This window comes from Populus trichocarpa, chromosome 12 (genome assembly GCF_000002775.5).
Source record: "Populus trichocarpa isolate Nisqually-1 chromosome 12, P.trichocarpa_v4.1, whole genome shotgun sequence".
Classification (NCBI taxonomy): Eukaryota; Viridiplantae; Streptophyta; class Magnoliopsida; order Malpighiales; family Salicaceae; genus Populus; species Populus trichocarpa.
Genome location: NC_037296.2, coordinates 386460 through 410617, shown reverse-complemented (window position 1 = coordinate 410617; position 24158 = coordinate 386460). Strand labels below are relative to the sequence as shown.

At 30.5% G+C, this 24158-nt stretch overlaps 2 protein-coding genes across 3 annotated transcripts in view; one reads left to right on the top strand and one right to left on the bottom strand.

Annotated features, from left to right (window-relative positions):
• Nucleotides 1-2888: 2888 nt before the first annotated feature.
• On the top strand, nucleotides 2889-3625 carry LOC127904094 (uncharacterized). The gene is given in 2 exon segments (XM_052445978.1): nucleotides 2889-3172; nucleotides 3379-3625. Coding segments are annotated over 2 exon segments (474 nt in total). The 3' UTR covers nucleotides 3569-3625.
• A 436-nt stretch (nucleotides 3626-4061) lies between these two features.
• The window catches only part of LOC18108732 (receptor-like protein 9DC3), a 28958-nt gene continuing 8861 nt past the window's right edge, over nucleotides 4062-24158 (bottom strand). Inside the window, exons 2-3 of one of the 2 annotated variants that reach the window (XM_052445969.1) lie at nucleotides 4347-5935; nucleotides 4062-4238 (exon numbers count right to left, since the gene is read on the bottom strand). In XM_052445969.1, the coding sequence (XP_052301929.1) occupies nucleotides 4369-5935 (1567 nt within the window). In that variant the 3' untranslated portion in view covers nucleotides 4062-4238; nucleotides 4347-4368. Of the gene's footprint in view, nucleotides 4239-4346; nucleotides 7502-24158 lie in introns of those variants that run through there. The other variant, XM_052445968.1, reaches the window with a different exon arrangement.

Sequence of the window (24158 nt, the reverse complement as noted above, 5' to 3'; positions counted from 1 at the left end):
GAAAGGCACAACCTTTATTGAAATAATACTGCAATAAAAACAATATATATCTGTAGTTATGATTACTTATAAAATCAGAAAGGAAACAACTTACAGAACGAACTTTGAAGATACTGACTGCATTGTTTAGTTTCTTCTTGCACCATTTCTACTAGCATTCTTCTTTGTTCTGCTTGCATTAAGACTCCATTGATCTTCAACCATTTTCAGAAACCATGCAGGTCTTCTTGTTTTAAACACAACAAATCCCATTATGACTCCAAACATAAACCCACATCCATACCCAATTGCCACAGGTTTCCATCCAAACCCATCTTCAAACAATGTTGAATCATCTCCTGCAATAAAGTTTGATGGCGGTAATGGTGGTGCCTCGCCATTGCTACATTCGTCTGGCATTGGAAATCCATGTAAAACAGAGTATTATTGTGAGAATAATTCGTTACTTCTCTATTCTTCTCAACGTTAGGAGGCCATATATATATATACAATTATACCTTCCAAGAAAGGAAACAACCTCTTCTAAGGAAAACTAAATATTCCTAAACTAAATATTCCTATACAAGATTGTCGATCACTACCAGATTTCTAGGAATAATTGCAGATTCTAGAATCAGTCTAATATATTACACCTCACGTATACAGCTCATGCAGACAATCCACACAAACCCGAGTTTCCTTCGAATGAGCGATGATCAAACGTGTTGAACTGCTTTCTTTTGGGTATGGGTCCTTCAAGCTGGTTATGTGAAAGGTCTAAGACTTGAAGAAATGTTAGATCTACCAACTGTATAGGAATCCTTCCAGTGAACAAATTGAAAGATAGATCTAATGATTCTAGACTGATCAAAATTCCTAATGATGATTGGATATGACAAGTAAGGTAATTGTGAGAGAGGTTAAGTTGTTGGAGTCCTTTAAGCTTTCCAATCAATTTTGGAATCTCACCGGTGAAACTATTACTCGACAGTTCAAGTACTGTGAGGATACCTTGAATTTTTACAAACTCAAATTCCGATCCTTTCCACGTCATAAATATTGGCAAAGCCATAGTAATCAAGTACTCTGAGGGATACTGATGGGGAGTGGGTCTTTATGGAATTCACCAAAGAAGAAGCTAGTGAAGTAGTAGGAACTGTTGATGATAATGGGACAAGTGGGTTATGAGGGATGTTTGGATTGCTGGAAACTGAAGGAAAATAATGGGGTTTTTCAAGAGGTTTCTATTAACAAGACAGATGGATAAGGACGCGTCAGCTAATTGATTGATAGCGAGTAACATCAAATCAAGAGCTGCTGCTGCTTCTTCTTGGGCTCTGTAAGGGCTTCGTCTTGCCTTTTAATTAACATTCTCAAGATGATGGAATATAAAGTGCATTATCTGATATAAACATGAGGGAAACAGGATGGTTCTCAGGTATCATTAGGAATTGTTTCTAGGAGGAAAAAGTATAAGGTTAGGTTTCTTAACGCCAGAGGGAGTTTGACAGAGATGGATTAAGGAGGTTAGTGACAACTCTATGGACTCCACTATTGCCAACGTCAATGGAAGGTTATTGCATTATACTGAACCCACAATAGTCTATAGCTCTGAACGTGAGGTGGCAGCTACACATCACCTTGGCAATGCTAATTAGAAAGGTATAGTTTCTTAGCGATTTTAGATATGTTATTGTATGCGTCATCATATATAAGAACGTGGGAGGCTGCTAGCGCGTGGGAGACGCCAGTGGACTTTGTTCAGACGCCTGCAACGGGGTTGCTCATTGTATTTTATGTGTTGAAGTTCTTGATGTGTTTTCTGACAAATGGAAAACAAACTAATAAAGTTGTTTAATATATTAAAATTTTGAGATTAATATTAAAAAATATCATTAAATTACTTTGAATACATCAAATCGATTGTAATTGGGTTTTATGATGAAATTAGGATTCGAAAACCAACTTTTCAATTATGAAACCTTAATTGCAAATGCTCTGTAACAATCAAGCCTATCCTCTAAACACTATTGAATATGGCAGTATCGTACTACAGATCATGAGGCATTAACCAATATGAAGACTGAGTTCATAGCATTATGGGATGGGTTTACTACAGATCGTGAGTTCTTACTCTTGAAACAAGTGCTGCATTTGTGTAGTCTTTTTATGCAGTGACTTGCTAGAATGTGTTTTTATGAAGGCTATGTTTGTTTCCTGAAAAATTATTTTTAAAAAATTATTTTTTAAATTTTTTTGTGTTTGTTTATTATTAGAAAAGTTGATCAATGGAAAATACTTTACAGTTAAAGGAAAATTTAACTTGGTTTTCAGGAAATTGTTTTCCTGAAAAATTTGGGCAGAAAACACTTTCCGGAAATTGTGAAAAATTTAGAAATGTCATATTATTTGCTGATTATATCAAATTTGGTCCTCAAACTTTTGATTTCTATATATATTTTGTTTTGAATATTTATTTTTCAATTTCATCTCTTAAAATTTAATTTTTATATTAACTTTGGTCCTTATTTTTATAATTGTTATTTGTTTTTCTCTTATCATTTTTTTATTGAAATTTTTTATGTATCAAATTTGATCTTCATTCTTTTGATTATTACTTATTTTATTTGAAATAATTTATGAAATATTAATTATTATTATTTTAATTTCTTCATCTTTTATTTTTTTATTTTTTAGATTTTATCTTTATTATTTTGATTATTATTTATTTTATGGTGATACTATTCTTAAGAGAACGCACAAGAGATGTTACTTGCTGCAACCAACTGACCTTAAGAACTCGATGAAGCAATCCTCTGGCGGCTTCCTCAGGCCTTTGAAATTTGGATACCTGATCAAAGAGAGAGGGCTGAGATCTTGAAGGCTGTTTTGAAGAGAACGCACAAGAGATGTTACTTGCTGCAACCAACTGACCTTAAGAACTCGATGAAGCAATCCTCCGGAGGCTTCCTCAGGCCTTTGAAATTGGGATACCTGATCAAAGAGAGAGGGCTGAGATCTTGAAGGTTGTTTTGAAAGGGGAGAAAATCAAAAGCAAAATTGACTTTGACTGTATAGCAATTTTGTGTAAGGGCTACACTGGTTCAGATCTTCTTGAACCTTGCAAGAAAGTAGCTTATTTTCCTATTAGGGACCTATTGGATGAGGAGAACAAAGGGGAAAAATCTAGTGTAAGTATATATTTATCATCGTGTTGTTCCATGCTTCCATCAGTTATTTTATAGTATATTGAACAATATAGTTCTCATTTGTGATTTGTTATATTCCCAGCTAATTTTTCAAGGTATTTTTATTGATTTGTAATATTTGCATAGAAATCCCATGCATGCCTGAGGGTGTCATGGAAAAGTTTTGGTAATTGTTGCCTGTTGTGCTCTATCCAAGGCCATTGTCCCAATCAGACTTGCAGAGAGTTCATGGCACACCAACCAAGACTAGGTCAAGCTCTCATTCACCTGGGTGGCCAAGGCAGTCAGATGACTATCAGGTTGAAGCCACAACTAATGAACTCTCTAAACTCGTAGTATCTCAAATCTTGAATCTTCAGTTGGATAATCAGGACCCTTGAAATATTCATCTGTTTTTTTCTTAATATGAGGCCAAGAGAAATTGTATTTTAAATTATTTTAATTTTTTTTTTCCAATTCTAAAATGTTCTAAGTAGAAAATGCTGTTTGTAGGCGACTCAGAATTGTAGATTTGTTGTAGCATAGAGCTCTTAACGTGGTATTAATTAATACCTATCTTGCTTTCTTTTGCTTTAGATATAAACTTGCCAATCACCAATGTTGACTGATTTGTTGTTGTCGAACATTGTTTGTACCTTTTGAGATGGGTTTGTTACACTTTTTAATAGTTATTTATGACTTACAAGTTATCAGAATTACTCTATTTTGCTTGCAAATATTGCTGCTGTTGTGATAACAGAATCTATCAGTCAAGTGTTCTTTTGAATTTACAAGAATTGCTTCTATCTGTTCATAACTCTTTAACTTTCAGAACACTCCCAGAAACAAAGATTGATTGAAGTGATAAAGAATAAGGAAATGGACACATAAAAATAGGACCCAAAACATAAATGATTTTATAGTTAACACAAACCTGTGTTACATACATGGATTCGTTTTCATAAAAGAAACACCCAATTAACCTTGAAACTAAAAAAAGAGAAAAAAGTAAAGGGAATATGCCACCCTGGTGTTGTTTCAATGCCAAATCCACTTGATATCTTGTTTGTACTGCAAAATTAGAAAGGTAAGACTGATCAAATGAAAGAGTAGAGAAAAGTTAGCCTAACATAAATTGTGAACATAAAATTTGAAAACTCAAATGCTTGCAAAACTTACTTGAAAATATCAATTGAATTATTTAGTTTCTTCTAGCACCATATCTGCGGAAATTCTTCTTCGTGTTTTTGCTGTTGAGATTCCATATATCTTCAACCATCCTAAGTAACCATGAAGGTTTATTTGTTCTAAACACAACGTATCCCGTTGCAACTCCAAACAGAAACCCGCATCCATACCCTATTGTCACAGCTTTCCATCCAAATCCTTCTCCAAACAATGTTGAATCATCTCCTTCATTAAAGCTTGATGGCGGCAATGATGGTGCCTCGTCACCGTAGCATTCTTTTAGTACTTGAAAGCCACATAAACCCGAGTTTCCTTCAAATGATCTTGCATCAAAGGTGTTGAATTGCTCTCCACTTGGTATGGGCCCCTCCAGCTGGTTATGTGAAAGGTTTAGGGTTGCAAGAAATGTTAGATGTGCCATCTGCATTGGAATCCTTCCGGTAAGCAAATTTGAAGATAGGTCTAATGATTCCAAATTGGTCAAATTTCCCAATGATGATTGGATATGACCTGTAAGGAAATTATGAGAGAGGTTGAGTTGTTGTAGTGCTTTAAGCTTTCCGATCACCTTTGGAATCTCTCCAGTAAAACTGTTATTTGACAAATCTAGTACTCTGATGGTACTTCGGATCTTCGGAAACTCAATTTCTACACCTTTCCATGTCATTTCTATGGAATGAACACAGACAATGTCATTTGTCGTGTTAAGGTAAATCATGTTTTGATCTGAGATCATCATTGCTTCAAGAGTATTAAAATACCCTGTTGGCAACGGCCCACTAAAATTATTGTCAGAGATGTCAAAAATCCATAATTTAAAGAAGGAATTATCTGCAGTCGGACCCTTCACAAAACCTTGGAGGTTATTGGATTTTAGAATTAGAATTTGCAGCTCCGGAAGCGTTTCTAGAAAATAAGGAAATGTATCCTCAATCTTATTGTTGCCAAGATCAAGAACTTCCAACATTGTGCAGTTGATGATAGATGGTGATATTTCCCCTTCTAATTCATTTCCATTGAGGTCGAGATATTCCAAGCTATTACCCTTTGAAAATGTTGAAGGGATAGTGCCTTGAAGATTGTTCATGCCTAGATGCAATACTGAGAGCTTGCTGCTGAAGTTCCCCAAACATAATGGTATAGAACCACTCAAGCTGTTGTCGGACAAGTCTAGGACCTCAAGGGATCTCAGCTTGCAAATAGAAGAAGAAATCTCACCTGTCAATTTACTATTGGACACAAGAATGAGGGCTTCCAAGTTCTCTTGTTTGAAAATTGAACTTGGGATTGTACCATGCAAGTGGTTACTGCTCAAATCAAGGTTTACCAATGAATGGTGTTGGAATTCACTTATATTGCCTATGAGATTATTGTTATGAAGGTTAAGAAATTGTAAAGAGGGAAGAGCAAACAAAAAGGATGGTATTGTTCCATTGAACAAGTTATCAAATAATAATAGATATTTTAAATTTGAAAAGGTATTGTTTCCAATTGATGATGGGATCTCACCTATAAAATTGTTACTTGAGAGATCTAAATAGGTGAGCTGTGTGAGATTACCAAGCAGAGCCAGATCTGACCTTATAATGTTACAATTACGAAGAGACATATATTCTAATGAGTTTAGATTACTGATTAAGTCGTTTTCTAAATAAACTGAAATTCTTGTATTAGAAAGACCCAACAGAAAGAGGACATTACTCAAATTGGACGAAGGAAAAGAGCCAGTGAGGCCTTTGTTTTGTGACAAATAGAGAAATTCAAGGTTTGGGAGGAGAAAGATGTTACCCGGGAATTTCCCCTGCAATCCACACTTACTGAGGGAGAGAGATGACAAAGAAGAGGACAGATTCGTCAAGGAATTAGGTGCAACCAAAGACATATTTACAGAAGCCAAATTGAGTTCTCTAAGCTTGGTTAAGTTTCGAACAAGCTTGTCAAAACAAATTGGTTCTGGACTTAGATAGAAGTTTTCAGAGAGATCAAGTGAAACCAACTCTATGAGTTGCTCAAAATCACATGGAATTGAACCAGTAAGATTGTTCCCTCGAAGACGCAAGTACTGGAGGTGCTTAAATTTCCCCATTAAGGATGGGAGTTTTCCTTGCAATCTACAGTCAATGAGTTTGAGTGACGACAGAGAAGAAGACAGATTCATCAAGGAATCGGGAACAAGTAGTGACATGTCTACCGAACTCAGATCGAGTTCTCTAAGCTTGGTTAGGTTTCGAACAAGCTTGTCAAAGGAAATTGGTTCTAGACTTAGATAGCCGTTTCCAGAGAGATCAAGTGAAACCATCTCAGTGAGTTGCTCAAAATCATATGGAATTGGACTAGTAAGATTGTTCCCTCCAAGATCCAAGTACTGAAGGTGCTTAAATTTCCCCATTGAGGATGGGAATTTTCCTCGCAATCCACAGTCATTGAGTTTGAGCGATGACAGAGAAGAAGACAGATTCATCAAGGAATCGGGAACAAGTAGTGACATGTCTACCGAACTCAAATCGAGTTCTCTAAGCTTGGTTAGGTTTCGAACAAGCTTGTCAAAAGAAATTGGTTCTAGACTTAGACCGTAGTTCAAAGAGAGATCAAGAGAAACCAATTTGGAGAGGTGAGCGACTTCTGATGGAACTTGGCCTTCAAGAATTGAACCACTGAGGTTAAGATGTGTTAGACTGGAGAACTGGCCAAATCGAGAAGAAATATGAGAGGAGTTGAAATCATTGAAAGAGAGGTCGAGGTTTTGAAGATGACGGAGAGAAAAGAGAGAATTATTGGGAAGGAGGGTGCCGTAAAGCATGCTGCAAGAGAGGTCCAGTCCAGTGACATGCCCGGTTTTCAGGTCACAAGTGACCCCATCCCACAAGCAGCAGTCTGTACCCTCTTTCCATGACTCTGTTTTTGGCAAGGGATATTGACAGTACTCTGATGAAGCAGAACTATCAATGGAGAAGGATTGTTTGAATTGAAGGAGAGAAAGAGATTGGTAATTCGAGGAGAGTGGAGATGAAATTGTTGAGTGGAAATGGAAGAGAAACAGAATGAAAAAGAGAGATTGAGAGAGGCACGGTGGCGTAAACCCCATATTGGCTGGCCTTACAGGATTCAAAGTATAACTGGGAATTAAAGATGAGAAGTAAAGAAAGGCATTATTAGTAGTATATATAGACAAACGCTACAGTCTTAGATTGTATACTGACGAAATCAAAGTCACTGGGAGAAGCATTAAAAAAAAAATTATTTCTTTCAATTGATATATACTTTGATTTTTCCTTTTTTCTATTTAAATAAAAAATAATCTAAACTATGAGATTTTTGTGTTAGAACGAAGAAAAATCTGAAGGAGTGCAGTGCTTAGCTGTTGTAGTGTACTAACCGATCATGCAGTAAAATTGGGACTCTCGTGAAGTGTCAATTTTATATCAAGGTCAGAAAGCAATAGGCAACGGTCCAGAAAAGTCTTCGGAACTTGGATATTTAGATATTGTCTGATCTTCATGTGGTGCTGAATATGGAACTGAGGGTTGAATTATTCAATTGCGAATATTTCCTTTAACATTTTGTTGAGATGAAGTCTGTGTTAATTAGAACTTTCTTTGTAGCTAGTCCAGCGTTAACTGAGCGTTATTTACTCCAATACATCAAAATAATATAAAAATATATTAAAAATATAAAAATATTAATTTTTTTCAAAAATAAATCTAAAAAACATAAAAATATTATTTTGATATATTTTCAAATAAAAAAATATTTTTAAAAGCAATCTCCACCGTACTAACATGTTTTAAGAATAGAAACACGTCGATATTGATTTCCTAAACGGATTAAATAGTGTTTTAGGGATTGCTAATTTTTATCAAATTAACCAATCCTTTTAATATTAAAAGTAATTAAATAGTTGTGACCAATTTTAACCATGCTTATTTCAATAGTACTTTTTTTAAAAAAAAAATACTTTTCTTGCTTATCAATCTTTCAATTTATATACTTTGATTTTTCATTTTTTCTTATTCTATTTTAAATAAAAAATAATTTAACTATTAGATTATGTAAACAAATAATTAAAAAATATGTATACAATAAATAATGAAGATTGTAAACCTTTTACCTTGATGATTTAATGAGTATTTATAGCTCTTGAACCTTATCATTTTGCTGGAGTGAATGGCCTGAAAAGTCATTTTCTTCTTATATCAATAATAAAAGATAAATAATTCTTACGTAACATTAAATGAGGAACAAATATCTCTTGTACGATATTAATAAGTGATAAATATCTGTTATAAAATATTAATGGTGATGGAAACATGTAAGCCTTTAGAAGACTTTTATACTCCTAGGAATATAGGAAGATGATACTTGAAACTGATGAATTAATCTCATCTATTGAACAAAATGATCATGATGTTGACATCAAAAGTTGATTTTTCAAATCTAAATTATCAATGATTTGAAATTTATCAAACATGAGATTGTGCCAAATATTTAGGAAGACTTTTATACCCTCGGGGACAAATATCACTTTTACAATACTATACCATTTTATATTAAAATTTATAAGAATAAACAAATAAAACTTTGTAGTCCAACACGAGGCCTATAATGCTAATTAGAATTTCTTTTTAGCTCGTTTAGTGGTAGCTGTAAAAGCATCAAATTGATATTTTTATATGGTTTTCAATGTTTTTAATATGTCGATGTCTTTTTTTAAAAAGACATGTTATTTTAATGTATTTTTAATTAAAGAATATTTTAAAAAGTTCTCTGCACCGTATTATCAAACACATACTTAGTGGTAGATTTTTGAACATGAAAGACTAAATTATAATCACATTCATAAATCAAGGAATAGACAATAATTTATTTATAAATCATCAAACATTACATTGGAATGAAAATTTGCTAAAAGAACAGCCATTCATATGGAGTTTAGACCCATTCAAGATTCCTTAAGCAGGAAGGAATGTTTCTTTTCAACTAGTCAATAGAATTTTTATAGTAGTGGTTTTAGCATTGGTCAACATTAGCAAATAGGACAAGGATCAAATTAAGATATAATGTATAGTGGAAGGATCAAAAAAGACAACATTAGCAAAAGACGTGTGGCCAAAACATGTCAAGATCAGTTAACCAGAGGAGAAAGGCAAGTTTTAAGGCCATTAGTATAGAAATATCATGTCAAAAAAAATGATTGATGTAAGAGAGAGAGAGAGATCATGTGGATGGTGGGGTGGGCCCAGGAAATGGTGGGGATGGTATTTGATGATTGATGATCTTATCATACTATAGGTGGGACCGCTGTTTTGGACCATTAATTTCTGGTTCATAGGATGATGCGATAAGAATCAAAATTGGTTGCTTCGTGCAAAGGGAATCCTCTCGTCATAGCACAATCGTCCTAGGAATCAAAAATGATTCCAAAACAAACACCACATATATACACCCTCCAAGAAGGAAACCATTTTGCTGAAAGGAATAGGGCAATAAATATCTCCGTTTAAATCACCTTAATTCAGTGGAAAATTATGTGCGCATTATTTGTACATTAAGCTATGAGCATGCATCAAAGTGTGGTTAATTTGATTTGATTAACTACTTGACATAAATAAAATGAAGAGAGTTCTTTTGCATTTTTTAGAGAGAAAAAAAGTTACTTTATTATGGGTAAGAAATGTTTATGATATTTGTTTTTCTCTAACCCAAGTTTTGTGGATATGAAGCAGAGAAGATGTTAAAATTACATCTAGATGGTAAAATCCAACTCTTTGATTATTAAAACTCAGATAAAAAATCTAGATCACAGGTTAAGCTCTATTAATTAAAATAATATTATTTTAATTTTTTTTAAAATTGTCTTAGATTTTGATAGTATCAACTAAATCATGATTAGGTCATTTAAATTATATTAGTTCAACTTCCACTTAATTTTTAAGAAAATCAACATGAACTAATCGAGTTTAATAGCTTGTTACAAATAAATTACATCAATTTACATTTACTTATTTTTTTGGGAGTAAGAACTCAATATTGAAAGGGACGGTGAGTTTCAATTTTGCACTTTCTTTTCGTCCAATATTGCACTTTATTTTTACCTTTTATTGGAACTCAATATTGAAAGGGACGGTGAGTTTTAGTTTTAATTCTAGGTGGGCTCGATTGGATTGCTTTGTTAAAAGAAATAATAACATGATCAATATCTTCAAATCAACATTAGTGATGTTCATATAACATTTTTTTGTACAATAGGATGTTTGGATCAATATCTTCAAAGCTGCTAAGTGCTTTTGATTGCACTAAAAAAATTACATCCATGTTCAGACTTATATATTTTTCAAGAAATTAATTATTTATATAAAAAAATGGAGGATACTTAATATTTTACAACAAAACTAAGCTTGTGAGAGTTTACTTTGCACGAATAGCTATCTATGTTGACAAATTATTTGCCTCTTGAGGTTGAAGATCATGTCGTTTAAAATGAAATTAACGCATTATAAGCTAATTATGTGGATTCCAACTCATAATTAGTTTCATGTTAAGAGCATGATTTCATGTTTTACTTAAGAAACATTGATTAGCACTTAGCAGCTTTAAAAAATATATATTATAAGCCTTTTCTTTAAATAAAAAAAAAAAAGAATGGTTGCGTCGAGTTAGAGTTGATATGAATTGACATATATGCCACTTGAAGCTGAAGGCCTTTGCATTTAAAATTAGGTTAATGCATCTGGTGAGTAAGCTATTTATTGTGGTTTCCAACTTCAAAATTGCAGAATCAATTATATTGTGGATTAGTGATAAAAATTGGTGATTTCTTTCATGTTAAAAGCATTAATTACATGCCCTGCTTTTAAAAAAATCATGATTAATTTGCTATACCATACTTGTTTTAACAAAAAAAAATAGAGTGAATCATGCATTGACTGAATAAATATAACTATACATTTCAAACCTCTATATTTCGTATCAATATGTTAAAGAGTGTGGATTATATCTCATTTGGTTTATAACTAGATATGTTGTCCGCGTGTTCTTGCAAGTCAAACAATTACTTTAATATAAAAAAATGATAAGTTAAAAAAAATCCAACAACAACAACAAATAAACTGACAAAAAAAACCCACATCTGAACCTATTTAGATTATCACACAACTCAATGTTAACCTAACTGGAAAAAAAAACAAAGAAAAAAAAAGAGTCAATCTTAAAAAAAAAAACAAATAACAAAAAATATTGGCTTAAAAAAAGGGATAAAAAAAATCAAGCAAACATATGCTAGAAATATCGCAATTATTCAAAACAAAAAAAATTTCAATTAAAAAAAATTAGTACCAAACTTGAAGATTAAAAAATCATAGGGGGTGAAATTAAAAATCATTTGTAATATGATAGAATATTTATAGATTTCAAAATGGTGGGCATGAAATATAAAAAAATTGTCGACGGCTAACCCAATATAATCAAATAAAAAATAAAATAAAAATAGAGAATTAAACAAAAAAATATAAAAAAAGTAAAAAAAAAAGGATAAAAAATAAGACAACATCAATTTAGAAAAATAAAAAAAATAGGATAAATCTCTTAAACCTGATTTAATATCTAAAAGCAGCATCTATTGAATTTTTTTACCTAGATTCAATCAAGAAGCATAATTTTCAACCAATTTAATTTTAAAGGATGAGATCGGAAAAAATTATAAAAATTAAGAAAAATCATAGGTGGTGAAATTGTAAACATCTGTAAAAACTACGTAAACCCGAATAACATCATAAACATGGTCAAATCTTAAAAAGCTTGCAACCTATAGAATCCTGAATCCGAATTCTATCAATAAGTTTATTACAAGGCAATTTAAAAATATAAATTTAAAAACCACAAAACTACGTAAACCCGAACAACATCATCAATATTTAAGGTTCCTATCAACTTGATTCCCTGTTGACTTCAAATTGTGCAAACTGAATTGTGGTTTCTTGGCACCAATGACTTCGCACTAATATATATATATATAACTTGTTTCTCATGATCCAAAGTCTTTTCATTCCTTGAATTGATATACTTTGATTTTTCCTTTTTCTATTCTAAAAAAAAATAATTTAAACTATGGAATTATGTATACATAATTGAAAAAAAATTGATAATCAAAGTCAGTGAATATTTCACGCGAGGAGAAGTCCCTTAATTCACTAGTACTAAGTTACTAGATGTTAATAAATTGAGTTGCCGGATATTCATGTTAATTAAAAAAATAAACTATTAATTAATAAAATAAAAATGGTTTGAAACTAGATAGGATGAATAAGAAAGAACTATTGATTAATAGAGAGGATAAATAGCATCATTAGACTCTTCCTCTAAGTCACCTACTACTAAGTTACTTCCACATGAAGTACTTTAAAGCTAAGTGATTAAATTGCACATTAGTGGGTTTTGTTTGTTTTTCGTTTCAAAAACGCTTTTTAAAACAATTGAATTTTTTTTTTGTTTCAAATTAATATTTCAAAAACTAAGTTATTAAGAGTCATTTCCTTCTTTTAGCAATAATAAATGAGAAACAAATATTTCTTGCAAAATATTAATGAGAGATAAATATTCGTTATAAAATATTAATAGTGATAGAAATATATTAGGTCCTTAAAAGATTTTTATACTACTAGGAATATAGAAAAATGTTACTTGAAACTAATGAATTAATCCCAATTATAGAACAAGATGATCATGATGTTGGCATCAAAAAGTTGATATTTCAAATCTAAATTATCAATGATTTGAAATTTATCAAACATGAGACTGTGTCAAATATTTAGGAAGAATTTTATACATCTAAGGATAAAATATCACTTACACAATATCATACCCTTTTATATTAAAATTCATAAGAATAAATAAATAAAAACTTGTAGCTCAACATATGGCTTATAATACTAATTAGAACTTTATTTTTAGCTTATCTAGTGGTAATCGTAAGAGTATCAAATTAATATTTTTTTATATGGTTTTCAATGTTTTTAAAAACATGTTATTTCGATATATTTGAATATTTTTTAGGATTTAATAATTAAAAAAATAAAGTAAGAATAAAAACCTTGGAAATATGTAAGGTTCCTTTCAAATTGCGCAAACTAAATTGTTGTCTATTGGCAAAGAAATAATTACGCAAAGCAATGGGGGCACTAACGACTTTGCACTTATGGATCATACTTTTTGTATGCGCTCGGTAATGTACGGCAGTTTAATTATTTTCCAAATGTATTCTTTATTTGAAAATATATTAATATGGCATTTTTAAAATTTATTTTTAATGTTTAATATAAATATATTAAAATCATAAAAAAACATAAAAAAATAAATATTGATTTCTTAAAAGGATTAGATAGTGTTTTAGAGGTTGCTAATATTTCTTAAATTAATTAATCCTTTTAGTATTAAAAATAACTAAATAGTTATTTGACAAATCTTGATTAGTAATATTTTGTTTTTTTTAAAATACTTTTCAGGCTTATCATTCCTTCAATTGATATACTTTGATTTTTCCTTTTTCTATTTTAAATAAAAAATAATTAAACTATGGGATTATGCATACGTAACTGAAATAAAAAAAAATTGATAAGCAAAGTCATGTTCACCTCCTTATGTCCAATCCAATCCAAGCAATGGAGCACTAATGACTTTGCACATATATCATTTCTCATTACCTAAAAGTCTTTCTGTGTGATTCATAATGTTGTGCAATATATTTTTTGAATGTATTTTTTAATTGAAAATATATTTAATTCTTTTTAATTTTAATATATATAAACACATCAAAAACATTAAAAAACACAAAATATTTAATTTAATGCTTTTTTAGGCAATATGTTTTTATAAAAAAAACAAAAGCTACCATAGTGTCAAAAAAACATTTCATTAATTAATGAGAATAAGAATAGGAACATGCATGACAATATTGATTTTCTGAATGGATTAAATATCTTTTCTGGGGATAGGTTGTTGGAAGAAAAAGGATAATTATTTTCCTTTCCCCTCTTTTCAGCTGAAATCAGTTGTGCTCAGAAAAAGGATAATTATTTTCAGGGATTGTTTTTCATGCGATTGTTCATTCTAAAATGCAAAACTAAGAGTCTGTCGCTGAAGTTTCCTAAATATGCATGGTGGTGTAGAACCGCTCAGACTATTATTTTACAAGTTAGACATGAAGGAATTTCAGAGCAGCGTACCGGAAATTAAAACAATATTTAGTGAAAGTTTAGGAATAACATTACTGAACCATTACCGGAAAACAGAGCAGCGTACTAAAACTGACAAAGATTGGAGTTCCAAGGTTCTTGCCCTCAAGATTACCGGAAAGATCTTCATCTGGGCTGTCCTTTTCCTCCTTGACCTCCAAGTCTTCGCAACCAGTAAGTGGTTCTGAATATGGAACTGCAGGTTGAATTATTCAATTGCAAATATTTCCATACAATCAAGACCCTTTGTTGACTATACAAGAGTGTTGGAAACGCGGCAAAATTAATTTCCAAGCTTACCAAGTGTGTGTAGGCCTAAAAGATCTTTCTATCTCAGCATCAACAAGGGAAAACCAATCTTCATTTTGGTCTGTCCTTTTCCTCCTTGACCTCCAAGTCTTCGCAGCCAGTAAGTGGTTCTGAATATGGAACTGCAGGTTGAATTAGTGATCAATTGCAAATATTTCCATTGTCGACTATGCAAGAATGTTGGAAACACGGCAATATTAATTTCCAAAATTATAAAAATTTGAAAATAATTTTTTTGTTTTAAATTAATATTTTTTAGAGTTTTTATATTATTTTAATATGCTGATATAAAAAATTATTTTAAAAAAATATAAAAAATACTATTTTAATATTTTTATAAATAAAAAAAAAATAACTACAACCACGTTACAAACAAAGACAACGATAGGAAATAGGAAAAAGAGTAATGAGTGTTGGAAATTAACATTGTTGTTAATTATAATATGAATATATAAATTTATAATTTATGTTGTTATCTATTTATTTTGGTCGTCACAAAAAAAACAATACATAAAATAAAAAAAAATTGTTGAAAAAAATTAAAATAATATATCAGTAAAAAAAAAATATAAATGCTCAAAAAATAGCAATCACTATTTACAGAAGGTAAGGTTCCTATCAACTTTCCTTGTGGACTCAAAATTGTGCAAAATCATGCCCCCACTAAGTAGTTGTTGCTAGACTAAAGGAAAGCAAGGCAAAGTAATAATTACGCCAAGCACTAATGACTTTGCACTTATATATCGTTTTTCACGACCCAAAAAAGAGTACTGAGCGTTGGAAACACGGCAATATTAATTAATTTCCGAAATTATTTAAACAAAGAAGAGAGAAAAAGACAATTCATAAAACTGAAAAAAAATTATTAGAAAAAAATCAAAAAAATATATTGGTGAAAAAAAAAATCAAAATGCCAAAAAAAATAAAATAGCCATCACTATTTACAGAAAGTGAGGTTCCTATCAACTTTCCTTGTTGACTCAAAATTACCATTTTTGTTGAGATCAAGTCTCTGTGAGTGATGTGCAGCAAGTCTGTGTGCTAATTAGAACTTCCTTTGTAGCTTGTTTTGTGGTAACTATACTTTTTATATTATCACATCAATCTTTCAATTATACTGACCGTAGTATTCCCTTAAATTACAGTGAAAAAAATAATTAAAACAAAGTGAAAAAAAACAATGACGTGTCATTTTTACAAACAAAATTACTTACGGAATGTATTCCGTCAGTAAAATCTATCGGTAAATTCGTTGGTAAACTGTAAACATTGTTCATCATGTCAATTACAAAGGGAATCACCAACGGAAAATTCTGTCATTATTTTCCACAGAGCTCTGGAACTGTTCACTTCCTAATTGCACTGTTAATTACTGTTCTTTACAGATAAAATCACCGACGGATTGAAAAGTTGTCGGTGTTATTTGGCGGTTTTCTGAAAAATTTCAATTAAATTAAAAATTTAAATTAAATATCACAGACGAAATCACTGATAGATTGAAAAGTCGTCGGTAATATTTGGCGGTTTCTGAAAATCTTTGATTAAATTGAAAATTTAAATTAAATATTACTGACGGAATCACCAATGAAATAATTAAAAATATTAATACTTAATTATTCATCGGTAAAACCATCGGTAAAACGCCCCAATAAAAAGCCTAGAATCCCTAATTTCACAACAGACGGAGCTCCTTTCTTCTTCTTCTTCTTCCCCATATGTAAAAAACATCAATATTCATTTCTTTCTCTCCACTTCTCTCCTCAACTCTTTCTCTTCTCCTCTATGCTCAGGTATGTATTCTTCTCATTTCTTCTTCTTTCTTCACATTTTTTTTAATTAATATACTTTACAAATTTGTTTTTGTTTATCTCTTCTTAGCTTCACTTGCAACCACATTAAGGTACAATTTTGTTTTCTTTTTTTTGTGTTTTTTTCACTATATTTGTTTTTTATTTTATTTTTAATTGTTTTTGTTCTTAATAATTGTATGAATATTGTTGTAGGATTTTTTTCATATGAGATCAATTTTTAGTTGATTTATTTATAGGATTTTTAAATTTTTAGCAATCACAACTTCATTTTTTTCATATGAAATTTTTTAGTTGAATTTATTTTTTCATGTTATTTATTTGTTGCAAATTTGTTTGAGTTGATTTTCTTCTTCTTTTTCCAATCGTTTTGAATATTATAGAGTGTTGATTTATATTAATTTAATTATTTTATAGTTTTGTAAAACGGATTTTTTTAAAATAATTACCGATGGAATTACATACGGTATTTTTTTGAGGGAAATACTGACGGAATGAAGCGGATAATTTTTTTTATATATATAAAGGGTGGATGATATATTATTTATTTATTTTGAAAAAGAAAAGAAAAGATATTGCATGTTGTTTGTCGCATAAAAATTAATAATGTTATCAGTGTAGCTCTCACCTGCGACCTTCAACTAAACCAATGTGCTGACCAATTCAACTACGAAACAAATATATTATTAATTGTTTAATTAATAATATATATCATTTTGTTTTTTTTTAATAATTTTGTTGTTGTTTTTTTCCCGGAAAGAATGTACCGAAATGGTGGGGATATTCCCAATCTATACTTTGTTACTATCACTCCTCATTTATTATAAGTCTTTTTAATACTCTATATTATCCTTTATCTTTAATATAACATGGAGTTTTCTATTTTGATAAAATCAAATTTATTGAAATAATATAACTTGAAATTGCTAGAAATCAAACTCTCCTTTTTTTAATTCAAACCTTATATTTCAATGCCAGATAGGTATGATATTTTAATATAAGATCTGCAATGAATTTAAAAAATTAAATCGATAATAAAATCTCAAGATTTTAGAAATCATATTTAAAACATATAAAGTTAATATAAATATGTATTAATTGGTGATTTCTTTCATGTTAAAAGCATTAATTACATGCCCTGCTTTTTAAAAAATCATGATTAATTTGCTATACCATACTTGTTCTAACAAAAAAAAAAAAAAATAGAGTGAATCATGCATTGCGTGAATAAATATAACTATACATTTCAAACCTCTGTATTTCGTATCAATATATTAAATAAAGAGTGTGGATTATATCTCATTAGTCTATAGCTGCATATGTTGTTCGTGCGTTGCTGCGGGTTGAATAATTTTTTTTAATATAAAAAAAGTGATAGGTTAAAAAATTTCCAAGTCTCAAGTCATTGGTTAAATTGATAATTTAAATATTTACAAAAAAACAACAACAACAAATAAACTGACAAAAAAAAAACCACACCTAAGCTTATTTGGATTATCAAACAACCCAATGCTAACCTAACTAAAAAAAAGGAAAAAAAAAATATTGGCTAAAAAAAAAGGGATAAAAAAATCAAGCAAACCTATGCTAGAATTATCACAATTATCGCAAACAAAAAAATTGATATTTGTTTTTTCCTTGTTTGTGATATTTGTTTTTTTCTGATCCAAGTTTTGTGGATATGAAGCAGAGAACATGTTGAAGTTACATCTAGACATCAAAATTCAACTTCTTGATTATTAAAACTCCTAAAAAATCTAGATCATGGGTTAAGCTCTATTAATTAAAATAGTATTATTTTATTTTTTTTAAAATTAACTCAGATTTTAATTGTATCAACGAGATTATGAACTAATTCATTATGTCATTTAAATTATATTGTTCAACTTTCACTTGATTTTAAAAAAAAAAAACCAACATGAACTAATCGAGTTTAATAGCTTGTTACTAATAAATTATGCCATTTTACATTTACTTATTTTTTGGGAGTAAGAACTCAATTTTGAAAGGGACGGTGAGTTTCAATTTGCACTTTCTTTTTACCTTTTATTGGAACTCAATTTTGAAAGGGACGGTGAGTTATAGTTTCAATTCTAGGTGGGCTCGATTGGATTGCTTTGTAGAAAAAAAATATAATAACATGATCAATATCTTCAAATCAACTTTAGTGATGTTCATATATATAACATTTTTGTGTACAATAGGATGTTTGGATAAGCTCTTGATTGCACTAAAAAAATTACATCCATGTTCGGACTTATATACTTTTCAAGAAATTAATTATTTTATCGGAACAATTCGAGCATTAAAATATATAAAAAATGAAGGATACTTAATATTTACCAACAAAATTAAGCCTGCGAGAGTTTACTTTGTACGAATAGATATCTATGTTGACAAATTATTTGCCACTTGATCAGGTTGAAGATCATGGCGTTTAAAATGAAATTAACGCATTATAAGCTAATTATAGTTAATTACGTGGATTCCAGCTCATAATTAGTTTCATGTTAAGAGCATGATTTCATGTTTTACTTAAGAAACATTGATTAGCACTTAGCAGCTTATATTTTAAAAAAATATTATAAGTTATTTTTTTTTTTTGAAATAAAGAATGGTTGAGTCCACTTCAAGTTGGGGAGGTAATGATTATATGGTTGCATGTAATGTAAAAAGTTAGGTTAATGCATGTGGTGAGTAAGCTATTAATTTATTGTGGTTTCCAACTTCAAAATTGGAGAATCAATTATATTGTGGATTAGTGATAAAATTTAAAAGAAGGAGCATTCTTGATTTCTTTCATGTTAAAAGCATTAATTACATGCCCTGCTTTAAAAACAAATCATGATTAATTTGCTATACCATACTTGTTTTAACAAAAAAAATAGAGTGAATCATGCATTGCCTGAATAAATATAACTATACATTTCAAACCTCTGTATTTCGTATCAATATATTAAATAAAGAGTGTGGATTATATCTCATTAATATATAACTGTACATGTTGTTCGTGCGTTGCTGCGGGTCGAATAATTTGATAGGTTAAAAAATTTCCAAGTCTCAAGTCATTGGTTAAATTGATAATTTAAATATTTACAAAAAAACAACAACAACAAATAAACTGACAAAAACAAAATCCACACCTAAGCTTATTTGGATTATCAAACAACCCAATGCTAACCTAACTGGAAAAAAAAAGAAAAAAAAGAGAGTCAATTTTTTAAAAAAAAAACAAAAAAAAATATTGGCTAAAAAAAAGGGATAAAAAAATCAAGCAAACGTATGCTAGAATTATCACAATTATCGCAAACAAAAAAATTTCAATTAAAAAAATTAGGACCAAACTTGAAAGATTAAAAAATTATAGGGGGTGAAATTAAAAATCATTTGTAATATAATAGAATATTTATAGATTTAAAAATAGTGGGGGTGAAATATAAAAACAATATTGAGGGCTAATCCAATAGAATCAAACAAAAATAAAATTAAAATAGAGAATTAAACCAAAAAAATATAAAAAAAAGTTAAAAAAAAGATAAAAAATAAGACAACATCAATATAGGAAAATGAAAAAAAAACATAGCAAATCTCTCAAACCTGGTTTAATCTCTAAAAGTCGCATCTCTTGAAATTTTTTACCTAAATTCAATCAAGAAGCATAATTTTCAACCAATTTAATTTCAAATGATGAGATCGGTAGAAAAGTATTAATAAAAAAACTTGCAAAAAAACATAAAGAATGAAGATAAAATTTGATAGAAAAAACCCAAGAATGATGCAATTTAATGAAAAAATAAAAAAATAATCCCAAATAAAATAAACATCGATTAAAATAATAAGGACCAAATTATAAAGATTAAAAAATCACAGGGGGTGAAAATGTAAACATCTGTAAAAACCAAGTAAACCTGGACAACATCCTTAACATGGTCAAATCTTAAAAATCTTGCAACCTATGAAACCCTAGATTCGGGTTCTATTAATAAGTTTATTACAAGTTAATTTAAAAATATAAATTTAAAAAACTTATCAAAGCAAAAAAAAATAACAAAAAAAGTCTCGAGCGAACTCCACAGCCAACTCGAGTCAACAAATCAAACACATGGTCTAGGACATGAAATTGAGATGACTCTATGAATATAAAAGCAAAAAAAAAAAAAAAAACACTAACAACAAATATATTAAATTTTTTTTTCAAATTGGGCTAATCCTCCAGAACTATTACCTGGATCATGAGACTCACATGACCTTATCAAAGGCATACTTGAAAAAAAAAAGCAAGATTCTTAATCAAACAAATATTGAAGGATGAAATTGAGAAAAAAACATCAATAAAAAAAACATTGCAAAACAAAAAAAAATAGCAATTAAAAAAATCAGAACTAAATTTGACATAAAAAATTAAATGAAATTAAATGTTTACGTAAAAATCAAATCAAATTAAATGTTTAGGGATGAAATTGAAAAAAAAAAACAAATCCATTAAGAAAATGATTTAAAAATAGCAATTAAAAAAATTAAGACCAAATTTGACATGAAAATTAAAGAAAAATAAATACTTAGGGGTGGGATTGGAAAAGAGTAAATCAATCAAGAAAATGATTAAAAACAAAACAAATAGAAATTAAAATAATGAGGACTAAATTTGAAAAAAAAATCAAAAAATCAAATGACCAGGGATAAAATCAAGAATAAAATCTAATTAGAAATAATAAATGTAAATAAAACAATTACAAATAAGAGAAGAGAGACTGAATCAAAAGAAGAAATAAAATGAAGGGCTGATATGAATTTTTTCATGGCCAGCACGCAATTTGAGAAAGAAAGAAAAGGAAAAGAAAGAAGAAAAATAAAAGTAATTTCAAGCCAAATCACGCTGAACCACCATACATGCGCCATCCAAAGAGGAAGAGGATGCCAGGATGAATCAAATGATACGGTGGAATCACGGTTACAATTACCTGAGCCAACCGCACGTGTCGCCAGAAGGTGGTGGAGCGACTAACTCGTACGAGGCACGTGTCAGTTGTTGTTTTATTTTATACGTTTTTTTTGTGAAAAAATTGAGAATGTCTTTTGGACTAAACAATATTAACAAACAAGTCATTGTGAAACTACAACCAAGTCCCTGAAACCAAGGTTAAAAAACTCAAATTGTAAGGGCAATGTATTAATTCAATTGTTCTATAAAATATAAAAAAACAAAAATATCCTTGTGCAGAAAGCATTGAATTATTTTATTCAAGAGTTGCATTAGTAATTTTTCTATGAATTAAAAAACACAATTACCAAAATAACCATGTACAATTCTTAAAAGACATTACATCATGGTAAAAAAACCACCTTACCTTTGAAGCAAAGACAAAAGATAAAATGATTAAGGGACAAAATAATAATTACACTATTATAATAAATAGTAATTTATATCTCGGGACATAATAATGTCGTTAAGGGGATTAATGTTTTGGGTAATTGTATAAATATTCAAATAAGCATATTATGCTTGTAAAAAAAATAGAGATAGCGGGGCCAAATGAAATATGTCTCCATATACCTTCTTGTTTTAAAATTACATAAATTCATTCTAGAATTATTCTAGAGATTGATTTCTTTTATATCTAAAAAACTATAATAAAATACTAACCAACATTGCCTTGTTTCCTTGTGTGAATATTAATAAACAAATGTTAGATGAATGATAAATGGGTCTAATACTTGTTTTTTTTTCTTGAGATCAAGTTGTTCAAAGAAAATAGAAAAGTGTGAGTTGATTCCCAAAACCTCTTGGAAAGTTAATTGTAATTTTTATTTTTTTATTATTTATAATCTGATTTCTATGGAATTCTAGAAAATTTTCTAGTACCATAAATAATATACATTTAATTGGATTTGGAAAATATAGCCTCTTTTATTAAAATTAAATTTCATATTATTATTATTGTTATTGTTATTATTATTTCATCACAGGGCTTTTAAAGAAACTTCATTAAACCTGGAAATAGAAAGAGGACTTAGCTTTAATAAGGCTTCACCCTAAAATCTAGCCTGTTCTTTTCCAGCCCAACCTTAACCACTAATTACAGCCCAAACCCTAACCACCACCACCAGGTCCACCAGCACATAAATTTGCAAAACCCCAACACGCCACCCAAAAATAGCACCAAGGAAAGGATATTATTGTACTTTAAACACAAATAAAAAATTAATGGGGGGTTCGTTAGAGACCAAGTTTTTGTAAGAACCAGTGCAGCTTTAAGTTGTTTGGTATTATTTGCTAGGCTCCGGAAACCTGACCCGAATCATGAAGCATCAAAGAAAGCCCTTGAACATAAGAAGGAAATCGATAAGCGTTTGGGTCATCCCTTTATCCAAACAAACCCTTATGAGGGGTGTGTGTGTGTCAAAGTTTCTGTTTCTGTTGAAAAGCTGTTGTATTAAACTCAATCAATCTAGAAGGTCAAGGAAGGCAACCACCGGCCAGTCAGCCACTAGCTGTGACCGACCAGCCGCCAGCCACCAGCCGCAGCTGCCAGCCGCCTTCACACTTGAAGGTTGAATTTTCTTGTTTTGAATTCGTGTATAAATAGCAAGCTGAGCTTATGCTATTATGTGTGGAGAGAGTAGAGAGAAACACTAGAGAGAAAGAGAGAGGGCGTGTATTGTTAAGCTTTTGTGTTAATTGTTTGTAAGCTTTTGTTCTTGAAATAAAACAGTGTGTTTTATCCCCTCCGAGTGTTTCAAAGCCACCACCAGTGGTTTCTCCCACCAACAATTGGTATCAGAGAAGAATGACAGAGAAGAAGCTGCATTTCTTGTCCAACAAGAACTTGGCGAGAAACAGGAAAATATATGGTATCTAGATACTGGAGCCAGCAATCACATGTGCGGCTACCGAGAGTTATTTAGTGATCTAGATGAGACCAAGCAAGGTCTAGTTACTTTTGGAGATACCACAAAGGTTCCATTCAAAGGTAAAGGCAGCATCCCAATCAAGTTGAAGAACGGCGATTCCAGCTACATCGCCAATGTCTATTATGTCCCAGCCATAAAGCAGAACCTGATCAGCTTAGGTCAACTTTTGGAGAGAGGATATACTTTTTACTCGAAGAATTGTCATCTGACAATTAGAGACAACAATTGGAGATTAATGGCCTATGTGAAAATGTCCAAGAATAGGATGTTTCCTTTGAACATCCAGTATGATGCAGCAAGGTGTTTGAGTGCCATCACCAACAGTGAAGAATGGCTCTGGCACCTGAGGCTTGGACATCTGAATTTCACGAGCTTGAAGATGCTAGCAAGCAAGAAGATGGTCAAAGGTATGCCTCATATTGATCATCCAGATGAAGTCTGTGAAAGTTGTGTCCTCAGCAAACATCACAGATCCAGTTTTGCCAAAGAAGTTAACTGGAAAGCAAAGAGGCCACTGGAGTTAGTACACACAGATGTGTGTGGCCCAA